The sequence below is a fragment of the Limulus polyphemus genome, unplaced genomic scaffold, assembly GCF_000517525.1.
Source record: "Limulus polyphemus unplaced genomic scaffold, Limulus_polyphemus-2.1.2 Scaffold3304, whole genome shotgun sequence".
Classification (NCBI taxonomy): domain Eukaryota; kingdom Metazoa; phylum Arthropoda; class Merostomata; order Xiphosura; family Limulidae; genus Limulus; species Limulus polyphemus.
Window position 1 is genome coordinate 88,953 of NW_013668914.1, and position 15,405 is coordinate 104,357.

General features: G+C 36.6%; 1 protein-coding gene across 2 annotated transcripts in view; it reads right to left on the minus strand.

Annotated features, from left to right (window-relative positions):
- Positions 1–15,405, minus strand: part of LOC106469102 (zinc finger protein 436-like) — a 64,182-nt gene that overhangs the window by 24,448 nt on the left and 24,329 nt on the right. Inside the window, exon 6 of one of the 2 annotated variants that reach the window (XM_022397516.1) lies at positions 4,771–4,951. The exons of the other annotated variant lie outside the window; for it this stretch is intronic. Coding sequence (XP_022253224.1) covers positions 4,771–4,951 — 181 coding nt within the window. The remainder of the gene's footprint in view (positions 1–4,770; positions 4,952–15,405) is intronic. 2 annotated transcript variants of the gene reach the window in all.

Consider the following 15,405-nt stretch of genomic DNA (forward strand, 5'->3'; position numbering starts at 1 on the left):
ATGCATGTGAATCCCTCTATATGATTCCACCGAACTATCACTTAGAGAGGTAGGCAGAAAGGAAATACTGGTTTTAAGTGAAGAGGAAGGGTGGGAAATTTGAGAGGTGGTAAGTACCCATCAGAAATATATTTTCAGTATAGGAAAATAATTACTTCCGATATGGTACATTACCTCCACTTACATGTATAGTTAGAATTCCATATTGAATAGGCAGAGGGTTCAGTGTGAAGGATAGAAGGAAGTATCTTCCAAAGCATATGAAGAACACCCACAAAAGGTAATCCCTCTTGGGTGAGAAACACACACATGGGATACTGCACCACTTCTGTACCAGGAACACTCTGCACCCAGTGTGTAAATACATGTAGCATACACAGGCAGAAATCAGGAGTACAACCAATAGGGAGAGAAAAACCAGGTGCATCTAAAACCAAAGTACAATATACCAGAATCTCAATCTGGTGAAGAAAGACTGTAGAAGACCTATCTACAGACAAGAAAGTAAAGAAATCTAAAATGGATGTGCTCCAAGGTTTAGAGTGGCTAGATTGTGACAGACCATAAATGCCCGGTGAACTTCAGTCCAAAACCAACCTGCATCAGGATGACAACTTCCGACCCATAGTAGGAGAAGGGTCTACACCATCTTCACCTCAAGTTTAGTAGAACACAATTATATACAGTTCAAACCAATCTACTAAATGGGGCACATGTGTGTAAATCCACAACTACCATACATCCAGGAACCCAACATCCGAATGACAGCAAGAAGGAATGTGCCAATGTGGCAATTCACATGAAACCAAATCCAATCTGACTTGAACCCCACAGAACAACAGCAGCCTCAGGTTGGGGAAACTCTCTGAGGTGGAGTGCTAGAGGAAGAACCTTCCTTACAAACATCATCAACCTCTGGATAGGACCACACAGAAGTCAGAGCACAAGTGTGTGCAACATCAACCTCCAAAACCTACTGCATGGATGTGGAGAATATGAGACAAAACTATGAAATTGGACTTAGGATGAGTAATCCCAACCAACATGTGTGGATTGCTTCAGTAAAAAATATGCAACCTCACCCTCCAGATAGAACCCACAGAAGCTGGGTGCAGCATCAAACTCTGGGACCCACCACACGAAGGTGGAACTTCTTTTCATGAAATATATACAACCTCATCCAAAGAGGACCACACAGAGGTTGGAGCATAATGCCACCCTCTGGGTCCCACTGTACAGAAGTGGATTGCCTCTAGAAAACATATGCAGCCTCACCCTCCAGATAGAACCTCACAGAAGTTGTGCACAACATCAACCTCTGGGACCCACCACATGGAGGTGGAGTGCATGATTGGAGGATCGAACACCACTGCCCTACTCTCGACTGAATGGAAGTGATCACATTCAGGAGGACTCCTCCATGGTCTACCACAACAGAGACTCGGAACTGGAAAGTGGCTAGAACAAAAGGGGACAAAACGAGGTGGAGAGTCCATATAAATGCCAACAATGAGACAGTGAAACAGGTGATTACAAAAACACTATTTTGAGAAGCAGACCATCCTCAATTTATTCAATCAAAGGGATGGCAGGGATGGGAAACTATCCTCTCCTGCTTTACCCATATATGTCCATGAGTTAGTGCAATCCAGAATGGGCATATTAATGAAGCAAATGTATCAAGAAGAAACCTACTAGCAATCTTGTGTAACACCCCATCTCAACAGTGTGCATTATTGGCCCTGGCTATACATTTTGGCTGTACAATGCAGATTTGAGAAATAGTTAGTATAATTCGACAGGCAACACTTGCCATTGAGCAGGATCCTAAACTAAATGGGACATGCCATTGAAAGGAAAAAGTATATAAAGATAACTTACCCAATCACAGCGTCACCAAAGTTTGAAGAATGGCAACAAGTGGTACCCCAAAGAGGAAGAAACAGTCACCTGATGAAGATAGTGAAAGATTAACATATAAGGTGTAGTCCACATGCCTAATTGAAGAATTATCTTCAATTGGACAACAGAGGTGAGATGCCAGGGAAAAGGTAAGGTGCCTGATCCAATGTGAAGACACCTGGAACAGATTTTGGGAAGAAGGAGACAGGGAGAAATATGTCAATCAAATTAGTTGCCAAACTCGACTTGTAAAGATTGAAGGAGAAAGGTCACATACAAAGTATTGTTGCCAGGGAATGAAAAGGCGGGAATGGGAACCACATAAGGAAGCCGTGAAGACAACGTAACAATGAAGAGCATGAATGGGACATAAAAGTCTATCTTGATCTGAAGAAGAATAAAGGTGGGAAACAGATGGTAGTGAAATTGGCAAGAAGGAAGAACATGCTTCATGATCCACTAAAGTTTTGGGAAGGAAAGATCAATCCAGATAAAGTAAAACATATCTAGAATGGTACAGTGTACATGAAATGTCGATGGCAAAGATATCAGACCAACGACACCCACAAGTTAAAAGGAGTAGGAAATAAGTCTTAAGGGATAGGTGAAATAAGGAACATGAAGACAAAGGTTCAAACAGAGGGAGTGTAAGGGAGTGAAGAACAATACTGACATTCCCATCCAGAAGAACCCCTGACAAGGAGGTCAGCAGATCCAGAAGAAACACAATAAAAGGGAGATGGTAGGAAAGGAAAACACTAAATGGTACTGGGAAAACAAAAGGTGTTGAATAGGTCTGCTTGATAACCAGCTATGGAAGAGACAGAAGCCCCATGATCAAACAGCCAGGTGAGGGGAAAAAAACCCCACTCAAAGACCAATGGCGGAAGATATTCCATTTACATTGATAAACCTCAAGAGAGGAAGGGCAAATGAAACATGCTAAAAGAGGAAACATGCCTAGACAATCCACATCTCTTCACCAGGGACCTGATAAATGTCAGGCATGAAGTCAGAGGACATGAAGGACTGGTAAATGAAATTGATAGAGTAGGGATGGAGTGAGAAAGAGACAATAGAGGGGGTAGCTTGGAGTTGAATGAAATGAGGAAACCGAGGTTGTGCCGACCAGTAAAGAGCAATTAGAAGGACCTGACAAGAAGTGGTATGGATGACCAAAATCACCCTGGGAAGAATTCGGATGGGAAGATAAAAATAAAGGTATTGGTTGGTCCAGTCCTGGCTTAGAGCATCCACAGCCAGGGCCTGAAGATGAGGAACCAGAGACCAAAAAAAAAAGGTAACTTTGTGTTGAGGAAAGTGGCAAATGCATACAGATGTTGAGTACCCCACTAACTGCATAATCAAAGTAAACCAGATTGTTGAGAGACCACTTCGTGGGATAAACCTTGTTTTTTCTGGAAAGGCGATCTGCCACAAGGTTGAAAGAACCTAGAACATGACACATAAGGAGACGTATCCTCAGTGTGTGGACCTAATAAAAAGAGTTCTAATGTTCAACCAAAAAGGGAGCAGGTGTCCCCTTGGTGATTGACAGAAGCCATCACTATAGAAGTATCCAACTGGATTGTGAGGAGTCAGTTCCATGCAACAGGAAGAAAATGATCCAAAGCACATCATACCACCAGAAGCTCTAAGATGTTGATATATGAAGATCTCTCAGATAGAGACCATTGTCGGGAAGCCTCCTGCTGATTGACCCATGTCCCCAACTGTGGAGAGAAGCATCTGTGAGCAGATACAATTCCAGTCAAGGTGGAGGAAGCAGTACACCCATCGTCATGTTGCCCTTATTCAACCACTAATGCAGATCATTTAAAGGGAAGGAGGAAGGGTAATTAGGGAGTCCAAGGAACCACAAGCAAGATTCCATTGGTCAGGAAGTCTATTGAAGAGAACCCATATATGCCCTTCCCAAGGAGATAACGGCTTCCATTGAAGCTTAAGTCCCCAAAAGCGTTAGAACCTAATGAGCTGAAAGAGAGAGAGAACAGCAAGGGCATGGAGAATTGAAAGCTCCATCCAATGGAGAAGATTGGGCTCGAATGAGGTGGGTTTTGAAAAAAAACAACTAAGTGGATAAGATATTGGGTAGGTAATAGGAAAGACTTCTCCAACTTGAGAATCCAACTCACATGAGCTGCTGCTGTCAGTATTGCAGATATGTGTTTTGTGAAGACTTTAGTTCGAAATGAACTAACAAGAACCAGTCATCCATGTAGTGGTGTAAACGTAATCCATGAGCATGCTGAAGTCAGGCAAAGGATTTAAACACCCGACAAAAGATACACTAAAAAAATAAACAAAGGTTAGTTATCGCGATAAAAAGCTACAGAAAACAAACTGTAGCAAAATAATTAAATTAAATCACTACTTTGCAGAAAAAAAGTAAATAAAACATGAAAAGAACACAAGTGAAAAATGAAGAGTGATAGTTCAGTAGATATGAAGGGTGTGTTGCATTCCTACTGGTGGAGGGTTGTTACAGAATGATTTACATGAGAGATGCCACATTGATCATGGGGTACATGGGAGCTCAAGGCTTGTGTCATGCAAAAACATTTTTGCATATAAAGGGAATCACTGAATGAGAATAGCTATACATGTGAGGTAATGTACAGTATTGGAATATTCAGTTTTTTTCTCGTATTTCCTTTTTTAAATTTACAATTAAATTCAAATGACAACCTCAATTTTATATGAATGAATAATGGTAAAACTGAGATCAATAAGTGATTCATGAAACATTTCCTAGTGCAACACTCAGTAGAAAAGCCTTGTTATACCTTAAACCAAAAGTGCAAGAAGGAGAAAGTGTATTCAATTTCATAACATGTATATACTAACCTGATAAAATTTCTAACCCTGAGCTAATATTTTGAAACTCTTCTTTTGGTCCTTTTTTCAAACTAAAAATATCATGTGTTGAGCAATCTTGAACTTCATCATCACTCTCACTGAACTTGGGAATAATGCCATCTTGTGGTGACTCACCACACTGCTCCATTTTTATTCTAACAAACGAGTTCTAAAATAAAAAAAATAAAAACCAATAACAAACAATGACTAGTGTTGTTCATAATAAAACCTCCAGATCTGAAATTTTTAAGATAAGGATATTCCTTGTACTTAATAGCATTTGAAAAAAAAGGGTGGGGGGATATGGATCAAACTGGGGCAAAAGGACCATCCAAAAAGAGTCCTGAAGAAAATCATAATCCATCGGTGATAAGCAAAGTAAGGTATTTTGCAACAGTTGTAAATACACGAACAAAGCGGTTAGTACAAAAAGCCTCCTCAGGCAACAGTACACAAAAAAATAAATAAAGATCTCCATCTGGAAAAATGACAAATGTCAGTCAGCAGGACCCACCACCAACTCTTGAGGTACTATATTAACACAGGGATTTCACCATCACTCTTTTAGTACACCTACAAACCCATAATGCAGAATGTGGTACTCCATAGGTGGGACACAAACCATAAAGCCTCAGATCCACATGCTAATTACTAAGACATCCCCCCCTACCCATTGTTTCAGTGAAGGGGTTAATTTCCATACTTTGAAAATTAATAGCTAAGTTATTTAATTTTAAACATTAAGCACCAAATAATGTTTTATATAACTAAAATATTTAATATATTTGAACACTGAAAATTTGTGTAAGTTACTGACTTATAAATAGTTATCAAACTGAGTATCAAATAAATAGCTTACATAAACCAATTCTTACACACAGTAAACATGGGATTGTGGAAAGATTACTTTAAATATTGGAGCATGATCTTGATTTTTAAGCATAATTAGCATCTTTCAAGAACTATTCAACCCAAACTAAATGGGGGGATCAAGGGATCACGTTGAGATGTCAAACCTGAATAACAGCATGGTGGTCAGGTGACTTAGTTCATACCTGCAACTAGAGAAAGTGTATCTAAAGAAAAGGGCAACCCACAATTCATGTCAATAGGGCAATGGGAGTTATATATGAGACAGCAAAATATTATGGCCCATTGTAACCCAAATACACAAGTTATAAGGGAAAACTAGGCTGATGTCAATCAATTCAAGCCAGCCTTAGAATGGAAATAAAGTATTTTAGACAAGTGACTAACAACCCAGATGAAATAACTGTAAACCTAAAAAAATTGGATCAAGAAATGAGAACTTGCAGTGGCTCCTTAACCTCAGAATACTGAGAAGCAAAAGAAATCATGGGAGAGAATTCCACTTTAAGGTTATAAATATGACAAATATTAAAATGGAAGTACAAAAAAATGTTAAATTTAATTCAATAGCTAAAGTACTAAAAACTATAGAATGCATAATTCAAAGATCATCTCAAAGTGAAATTCAAAAATTGACACTACAACATAGTTTATATATGTGAACAATTGTTTGTTTGTTTTTGAATTTTGTGCAAAGCTACACGAGGGCTATTTGCACTAGCCATCCCTAATTTAGCAGTGTAAGACTAGAGGGAAGGCAGCTAGTCATCACCACCCACCGCCAACTCTTGGGCTACTCTTTTACCAACAAATAGTGGGATTGACCGTCACATTATAACGCCCCCACGGCTGAAAGGGCGAGCATGTTTGGTGTGACAGGGATTCGAACCCACAACCCTCAAATTGCGAGTCGAATGCCTTAACCACCTGGCCATGCCGGGCCCTTATATGTGAACAAAATGTACAATATGCATTTTACAGTCAAGTAGGGTGTGGGAAGATCTATTTTTCATTATTTCAAGAGCTCTCAGGATTGCACTTTATGTATGTCTGACCTATAAAATACAATGTTTTATGTTGGTAATCTTCATGAAATTGTGTAAACTTAGGCTTTAAATGCTGCAATCTGAAGCCTTTTATATATCTCATTAATGGGTGTATTTGCATATGTTTTTAACATAGCAATCCTCAAAATAAGGTGTAAGTAATTATTTCATACCAAAACTTGTTCTCTTTGGCAAAACATATCAATCAGTATTAGTTTAAATTTTTCTTAAATGAAATAAAACAAAATACTTTGTACAACAGAAAAATAAATTGTACTTTATTTTCATAATATAATGAAAACTGACACAAGTAATTATTAATAACTAACAATGTACAATTCTGATTGGTTTCCTCAAATAAATAATGATTTAGATCTGGGATACAGTGTACAATTTGACTAGCTTCAATATTTTATAGATTTTTATGAAAATAATAAAACTACCGACTGAAACATTTTTTAATCTGAAAGTAAAAAGAAAAATTACGTGACATGTTATCGGCTGCGTGTAGCTGAAAGTGTAATTGTGAGACAAAGACCGAATATGTGAGCTCCATGTCGAACGGATGAGACATAGCAGGTCTGTTACTTTTTTACTTAAATTATTGTTAGTAATAGTTTTATTTTTTTATAATTTATCATTTCCAGTTGCATTAACAGTAATAGACCAAATCCAATTTTGTTTGTTTGTTTATTTTGAATTTTGCACAAAGCTACACGAGGGCTATCTGCACTAGCCATCCCTAATTTAGTAGTGTAAGACTAGAGAGAAGGCAGCTAGTCATCACCACCCACCGCTAACTCTTGGGCTACTCTTTTACCAACGAATAGTGGGATTGACCGTCACATTATAATGCCCCCATGGCTGAAAGGGCGAGCAAGTTTGGTGGGATGGGGTTTCGAACCCGCGACCCCCAGATTGCGAGTCGAGCACCCTAACCACATGGCCATGCCGGGACAAAATCCAATTTTCAATGAAAATCTTCCCTCCCTCTGCACACGTAATGAGAAGCATAATTTGAACACAACTGTACAATCACAAATATATATATATTGAAATATCATTTATTCCAAGTCTGTGCAATTTATGCATAACATATAGTCCAGCTAAAACACGTTAAGCTCCCTTAGTTGTTCTCTTGAGATAATACCTGTGTCAATAACAGAGGATATTGCTGTAATGCTTCATATTTTGCAAGAAAGCTATGGACAGCAGTGTCCTTCACTGGTGGACAGATAATACATAGATGTTTTAGTTTCCTCTATGTTGAATGAGAGTGACCAGTCACGTGGGTTACCTTGTAGTATATTCAGGTGAACTTGAATTAACTAGAGTTACACTGGATAGGTCTGCTAAACAGGAGATTCATTCAAAGAATCAATTACAGAGTAACACTTACAGTCTTACTAACAGAGTTGATGCTAAACAGAACAATGAGACTGGACACAAGTGTGACACAAAATAAACAAAAACAAAGTGTATGTCTCGTGGTTTACTTGCATTAGACAGTGGTTTCTTCTTCTGGATGTTTTCAACTTAAGATCATTTGTCAGACTTACAAATGGAAGCTTTCTTAGATCCCAAAAAGTCTTGCAATCATATAATGCAACATGCACAACAATATAACTGGTCATTCTCATTATTTAATAGGTAGGGCTGTAACCAGTACAGTCATTGAAGAACATTGCTGTTGACACCCATTCACAGTGTCACTTTAAGCAATGCTCTCCATGGGCAATAACAGATATTCCAACTTTGGGAATTACAAAGGAAGAAAGGTAACTTGGAACAAGATCAACATAATGGTTTTCTTGGCTATGTGTTAAATGAAAGATGCACATATTAAGAAAAAAGAATGAACTTAGAATATATATTATAACACAATAAGAAGCTAGAAACAAGTTATATTTATATAACACAGTCTTAGTTGATATACCTAAACCTGATGTTTCTCATTAAGTAAGAAATGTTTGAGCCATCCCTTAGTAAGGAAGAAGCACATAATAACAACTGCTGTGGCTATATCTCAAGTGCAACAAAATTGGTTTCCAGTAAACAGGCAGGGATAACCAAGTTTGCCGATGGTTTATAGTCACAGTTTATGTTAATAATGCAATAATGGGAGGAGTGAAGTGTTTGCTTTGCTCTTGGTACTTTGGGGCACTACTTTGCCAAGCAGCAAAGGCAGCAAGACTATTAGTTCCAGCTGATAGTTCAATAGGTGCCAGAAAACCAACAGAACCCATACTTTCCCAGGTAGCAAATTTCGCAAGAACATTGGTTTGCAGTTGTTCAAGAGAACTAACAACAAGTGGCAGAAAACTAATGGAGCCTGGCCACTGATTTGAGGGAGAATAGCAAACAGCTTGCACAAAAGGTTTTAGTGGAGAGCCCAGGTCTGACAGTGCTGGGTGGAACTGGGTACATACCCTTGAGATTAGAAGAGCTTTAAATTGAGTTTCAAGCTGCACAGGAGTAGCAAGAACACTGGTAGATCTTGCAGTATATCAAATCTTTCAAATGAGAACAACACTCTGACCAGTGGATACCAATTTCATTTTGGCAAATAGGAATAGATTGGTCATACATAGGGCTGATGAGAGGGGGGGGATTGCAGCTTCCCCACCCTCTCATGTTGAGGGCCCCAGCAGTGGGATATTTTAAAGCTCATTAGAAATGCATACTACTTAATGAGCTAAAACGGCTACTGCTTTTTCATGGATTCATGAAGAAATTTGTCACCTAAATTTCTTTTATGAAAAATCAGCAAAAGTTAATAAATAGAATGATATTAATCATTATTACTGACCCCAGGGCTTGGGCTGGCTCTCAATACCCCTGGTCATAATTGTATGGAAACAGACCCAAGGTAATAATATTCTACCTCAGTTCTAACATTGGCATCCCAAGGATAAAAGTACTACAGAAGTTATCCATCAGTTTTGCCTGTGAAATTAATGAACTCATGTTCCACGGGAGAGTTATTCAATGTTGATTAGATATAGCCCAATAACAGTGGCTGCATGAGTATATGTGACAGAGGAGAAAAAAGCACTTCTATGAATGCAAGTTGTGTTCCATGGTTTACTGCAAATGATGGTTCGTGTGTCAATACTGTGTAATATGGTTATGTTTATTAGAGCTGGTAGGCAGATCTCTGGTGTCAAGGACACCAAGAGCATGCTTGCATAACAAAATTTACAGTTTAAGTAAAAATAGTAGTTCTAACTCTATTTTAAAATCTGATTCCTCAAAAATATCAAAAAATTTTGTAGCTTTGCAGAATATATTTAGTCTACTTTCAAAGAAAATTTAAAAAAATGTCTCTACTTTGATTTCTACACAGTTTCAATGAGTGTCACCGGTAAACAAAGCCATTATCAGGAACATCGAGAGCCAGCACGGGCCCCAGGGGAAACATCCTCGCCAGGTCCCCTTTCTCTCTCTCTCTTTTTTTTAACATTTTCAAGAATTTATTTAAAAAATATCCTAAATTAGGACAGTAATGAGCTCATAAACCAGACAAAATCATAGCAGCAGCTGTTTTTACCTCACAGTATAAGCGTAAAAATGTTAATAAAGCAACAACAAATATCTATTAAATCTATAAAGTAACAAATACATATTAATTAATACTCAAATTATAATTTTAGTTTTTCTTAATGTATCAAGCGTCTATATGTAAAGAAAAGCCAAAAACTATGGTTTATATCATTAAATGAAGATATAGCCTAAAGATGCTTTGCGGGCTTTACGGCATAACCAGGTTTCATTCGCCCTAGCCCCTGGGCAGTCCCCCCCTTCTGGATTACAAAAATTCACCAGCTGTTTTAATGCTACCTGATCTCTCAGAAGTGTAAAACTTGTCCATAGAGTTAATGAAGGAAATGATATAGGCCTCAAACAGCACTTAGTAGTTCTTTCTGAGTTTTATAATATCTCCTTTCTGCAGCATTCGTTGTCTTGATATAATAAGTAATCTCATTCTTAAAAAAACATTTCTTAACAACCAACTACATTTTTGTAAGACCAAAAGTACTTTACTAGCTGTTCCAATTAGATTAATCTCAGGCCTTAGATTATGAAGAAGCTAATTCTCTTTTATTCAGAAGTTCTGGTCCTTGCTAAGATCTTAAACCAATTAGAATGAACAACAACATCACATTTTATTAGGAAGTGTTTTAACACTCGACTTAATGGTTAACATGTTCTTTCACTCCTGTTAAGTTTTCTTTTGGTAGAACCAATATAGCATTGCTGACAGTAAGGATAAGTACAATTATAAATTACATATGATGATTGTAAAGCAGGAATCAAGTCAATAAATTGAACATAAAAACTAGGGCAATTAGGTTTAAACATACCTGAATTGTATCTGTTGGTAAAAAATTACAATCAGTTGAAAAATGTCATTTGAAGCATGTATTTGCAGATACAGTTAAAATGTATATGGTTAGTTTCACTTCCTTCCCAAATTGATTCAGACTCCTCTAGACAATGGTGGACAACTCACATTCATGTGACAAATAGACCTGTTGGTTGGTTATCACACTGTGGGCAGCACAGTTACGTATATACCTCAGACAGAAATTGAGAGAGTGAGATATTCACAAATGCTTCAGAGACTTCTCTAGGAAATATACGTGCATTAAGTGTACTCATTTAGTTTGATTTGTTGTTGTTTGGAAAATGATGATAAATTTTACTTTGTTCAACATTGTATTCATGTGCCTTTTTAATTTTAATTCTGTACAATGTTTCCTGCCATGCCTTTTTTTTTTTCAGCAATCAAGGTCTCCCAGTAGGTCAGCAGTATGTTTATGGAGTTACAACATTAAAATCCAGGATTTGATTCCCTATGGTGGACACAACTGATAGCCCTTTCCACAAACAAACAACAATCAAATGCTTTATCCATCCTGAATTTTGTTACATCACTCTTCCTTGATCTACATAACTTACCATTAAACATGAATACGTTCATGTAGTTGTAGTACACAAGTATTAAACATTACATGTAAAGTTGTTCATATACGTTGTACTACGTTCATTAAAAAGAGATCATAACATTAAACAATACAGCACTAAAGGTACAATACTGGCAGGTTTATGTTCAGTTGGGAGGAGTATGCAGTGTGATCCGATGGCCAAAAATACTAATAACAGAGAGTGTACTCAATTGATGAAACAATGCATTGTAATAACTAGAGACATAAGAAAATTATATTTAATTAGTTATACTGATGGCCAGGTCGATTTTGAGTCTTACTTTGAGTACATAGCTTACTCTGGTTTGAAGTTATTGTTAGTTATATATATCCATTAACATGTATGTCATACTGTAATAAACATTTTTGTATTAAGACAGTTGCTTTACTTCTGGCATTTCTCTTCGTAAATCATAAAATTTACTTTACACATGCGTTTTTTTGGGGAGGGAAGTTGGTAGGGTGGCATAAGGGAGATGCACAAAAAATAAATGATACACTATTTTATACACATATAACAGCCTGCATCGTTAAAATAAAAATTATTTACGTATTTTAGTCACAAATCATTTCCGTGCTCTGTGATCAGATAAATAAGTGTTAGTTAGAGATTCTGTTCACAAGAATATGGCTGTCAATTTGAACTTAATATGATAAAGTTACTATTACTAATTAGGTTGTGGTTCAGTATTAATCAAAATTAAGTGTTTTAAACCAAGTCAATTCAAACAATCATTCACATTTTCATATCTTATTAATTATCAGTAATCGAAACATGCATGATGTTGAAGTTTCCTTAAAACTAAAATGAAAAAACTGGATCCTAATATCATACATATTTATACTGAGCAAATAATCATCAATATATTAGACAATTTAAAAGTAACAAAATATATATTTTATCATCAGTTAATAAGAATTAAGTAGATACTAGTTGTGTGATGGTATAATTTGAATTTTTCTTGTAGAAAGGAATATCTGCTTTAAATAACCTTGAATTCCACAACTAAAGAAAAATTAAAACACAGATTATTTGTATGTGCATGTGTATAAGTACATGTATTAAGTGTCTCCCAAAAACTAAATACCAATTCACCCCTAAAGAATACATTCACCATCTCCATAATGTTACATTTAAAGAATCTCAACATAAAAGTCAGGTGTAACTCAGTGAAGACCACAAGACAAGCAAGCCATGCCATAAGGTCACATGACTAGATGACAGTCAAAGTCAGTGAGAAACTACCAAGTCACATGTAATACTAGCATACACAGTGAACAGAGGGACAATACAGTTACTGTCACATTAGAAAACAATCTGCATTGTCTGGAGACCCAAAACCAACAGGACAGGCTATTCGTATTTTTAGAAGTGTGGCTAATCACTCACTTTAAATGGGAACTATTGTTCCATAACAGATACAACTGCTTACCAGTACAATCCATGAGCTATAATGGCAGAGTAGTTAGATGAAAGCCACTCGTCATTCCAAGCACTATCATATATCAACAACATTGGGTATCACCAGAGGTGGAAATGTGTGGGCCTGGCATACTTGTACTTTTTTAACCGGAACACCATCTGCTACTTTTTCGAACAAATCCCATCTTTTATAGTTATGCAGTAGATTTTGTGTTCCAGCACATCTTAATTTAAGACTATGCTACTGGTTATCATACCCTCCTGAGAGACCAATTTTTTCTGATGAGTTAAGATTTGTATATAATCTTGAGTTTGGCAAATGTCTTCTCACAAACTTTCACTGAGCCACCTACATGCCACAACTGTATTTCTTTTGAAACGTCTTGAAAGTCGTATAATAAAATATGGCAGTACACTTATGATGTGGAGTGCCATTTAAGCAGATGGATGATTACAGCTCCTGGATGGGAGGGCACAATCACTGTTGCTCAATACATCACAATACTAAAATAAGGCCTTCTACCTGTGTATGACTATGACCAGTTTACCAAACACTGTAGAGATTTCATGAGCGATGGAGCTTCTCTTCAATCAGTCATAGTCAGAAAGAAATAGCTTGGGGTCATGGCCAACCTAAATGAAGGATGTGAACTCTATTTAATTGTTCCCTGTGAAAATGTCCTAAACAACCAACTTATATGAACAATCTAATCCAAGTTCTTTGGCATTATTTCAGATTTAGTAAGTACAATACGGAACTACGTTCTTGTCTAAAATACTGCAAAGTGCAGACACACTAAATACTAATGGTAGTCTTGTACCCTTTGTTTCACATGTGTTTAATTAATAAAAGAGCAATCTTTGTGGAATGAATGTCTATTTACTTAATGGTAGGCTGTGAGAGTAGGTGTGAATACACATACACACAGCCTGTATTAAACAATCACCACTGCTTAGTTTTAGGGGTAATTTTCAGTTTTCTACCCACTGTGTATAATCTAACATACTTAAAAATGACTATTCCTTAAAAATTGTTTGCCACATATCACACAACCATATGATTTCTCCCAAGTTTGTACCCTCTTGTGTTCTTTAAGCTGTCTTTTACATCTGAGGTCTTTCCCATATACCACACAACTGTACAGTTCCTCACCAATGTGGATTTGCTTTTGTATTTTTAACTGACTAAGACATATAAATTTCTTCATATGCACCACAAAACTATACAGTTTCTCCCTGGTGTGTATCCATGACTGTAACCAGTTATGGGGCAACTGCCCCGGTAGTTTTTCTGAGCAATTTTTTTTTCAGTGGTAACTTAATTCCTTGCATATAGAATAGCATTTCTGAAATCTATTACTGATTATGTTATATAGAATAGCATTTATGAAACCTAATACCGATTGTGTTATATTGAATAGCATTTATGAAACCTAATACTTATTGTGTTATATTGAATAGCATTTATGAAACCTAATACTTATTGTGTTATATTGAATAGCATTTATGAAACCTAATACTTATTGTGTTATATTGAATAGCATTTATGAAACCTAATATGGATTGTGTTATATAGAATAGCATTTATGAAACCTAATATGGATTGTGTTATATAGAATAGCATTTATGAAACCTAATACTGATTGTGTAAACTTTTCACTTTTTTGGAAATATACTCTACCATCCTTACATTTAAAGCAAAGATACAATAACTACATTACATCTTGTGTCAAACACATCACTAACTGCGAGTGCATGCTTGGCATGCTTTTCTGTAGGTTTACTTGTTAAGTCACACATTTAGTTTGACGTTCGTATACAGCCGTACTATTTAACTGGTTTACCTATAGACCTAAATCATCTGCAAAAGATTACATCTACTTGTCTTATCAAACTTTGCTTCCAACATGTTATTGGTAAGAATGCACAAAAATGATTTACATTACCATGAGGCAAATACCTTTATTAATGTGATCAGAATGGGCCAAATGACTGTCTAAATCAGTTTGCATGGTCGTGAAAAATAGTCCAAAAAAAAATAGTTAAGATGTAAAACCTTTATTATTGGAATGAGACAGTAAATTTTATATTCTCAACAAGTTTTGGGGCAGTTTATTAATTCTAATTCATTATATTTTAGACTTTCATTACTAATGATGGGTTTTTACAGGGGATATACTTGTATGTATGTGTAAGGTGAGGATGGGGGAGGGAGGGGGGTTACTGTAACTGAATGCTGACTCCAGGAGTAGGATGCTCCAAAAGGTACATTGTCTGATCACCCTGTTGATCATAT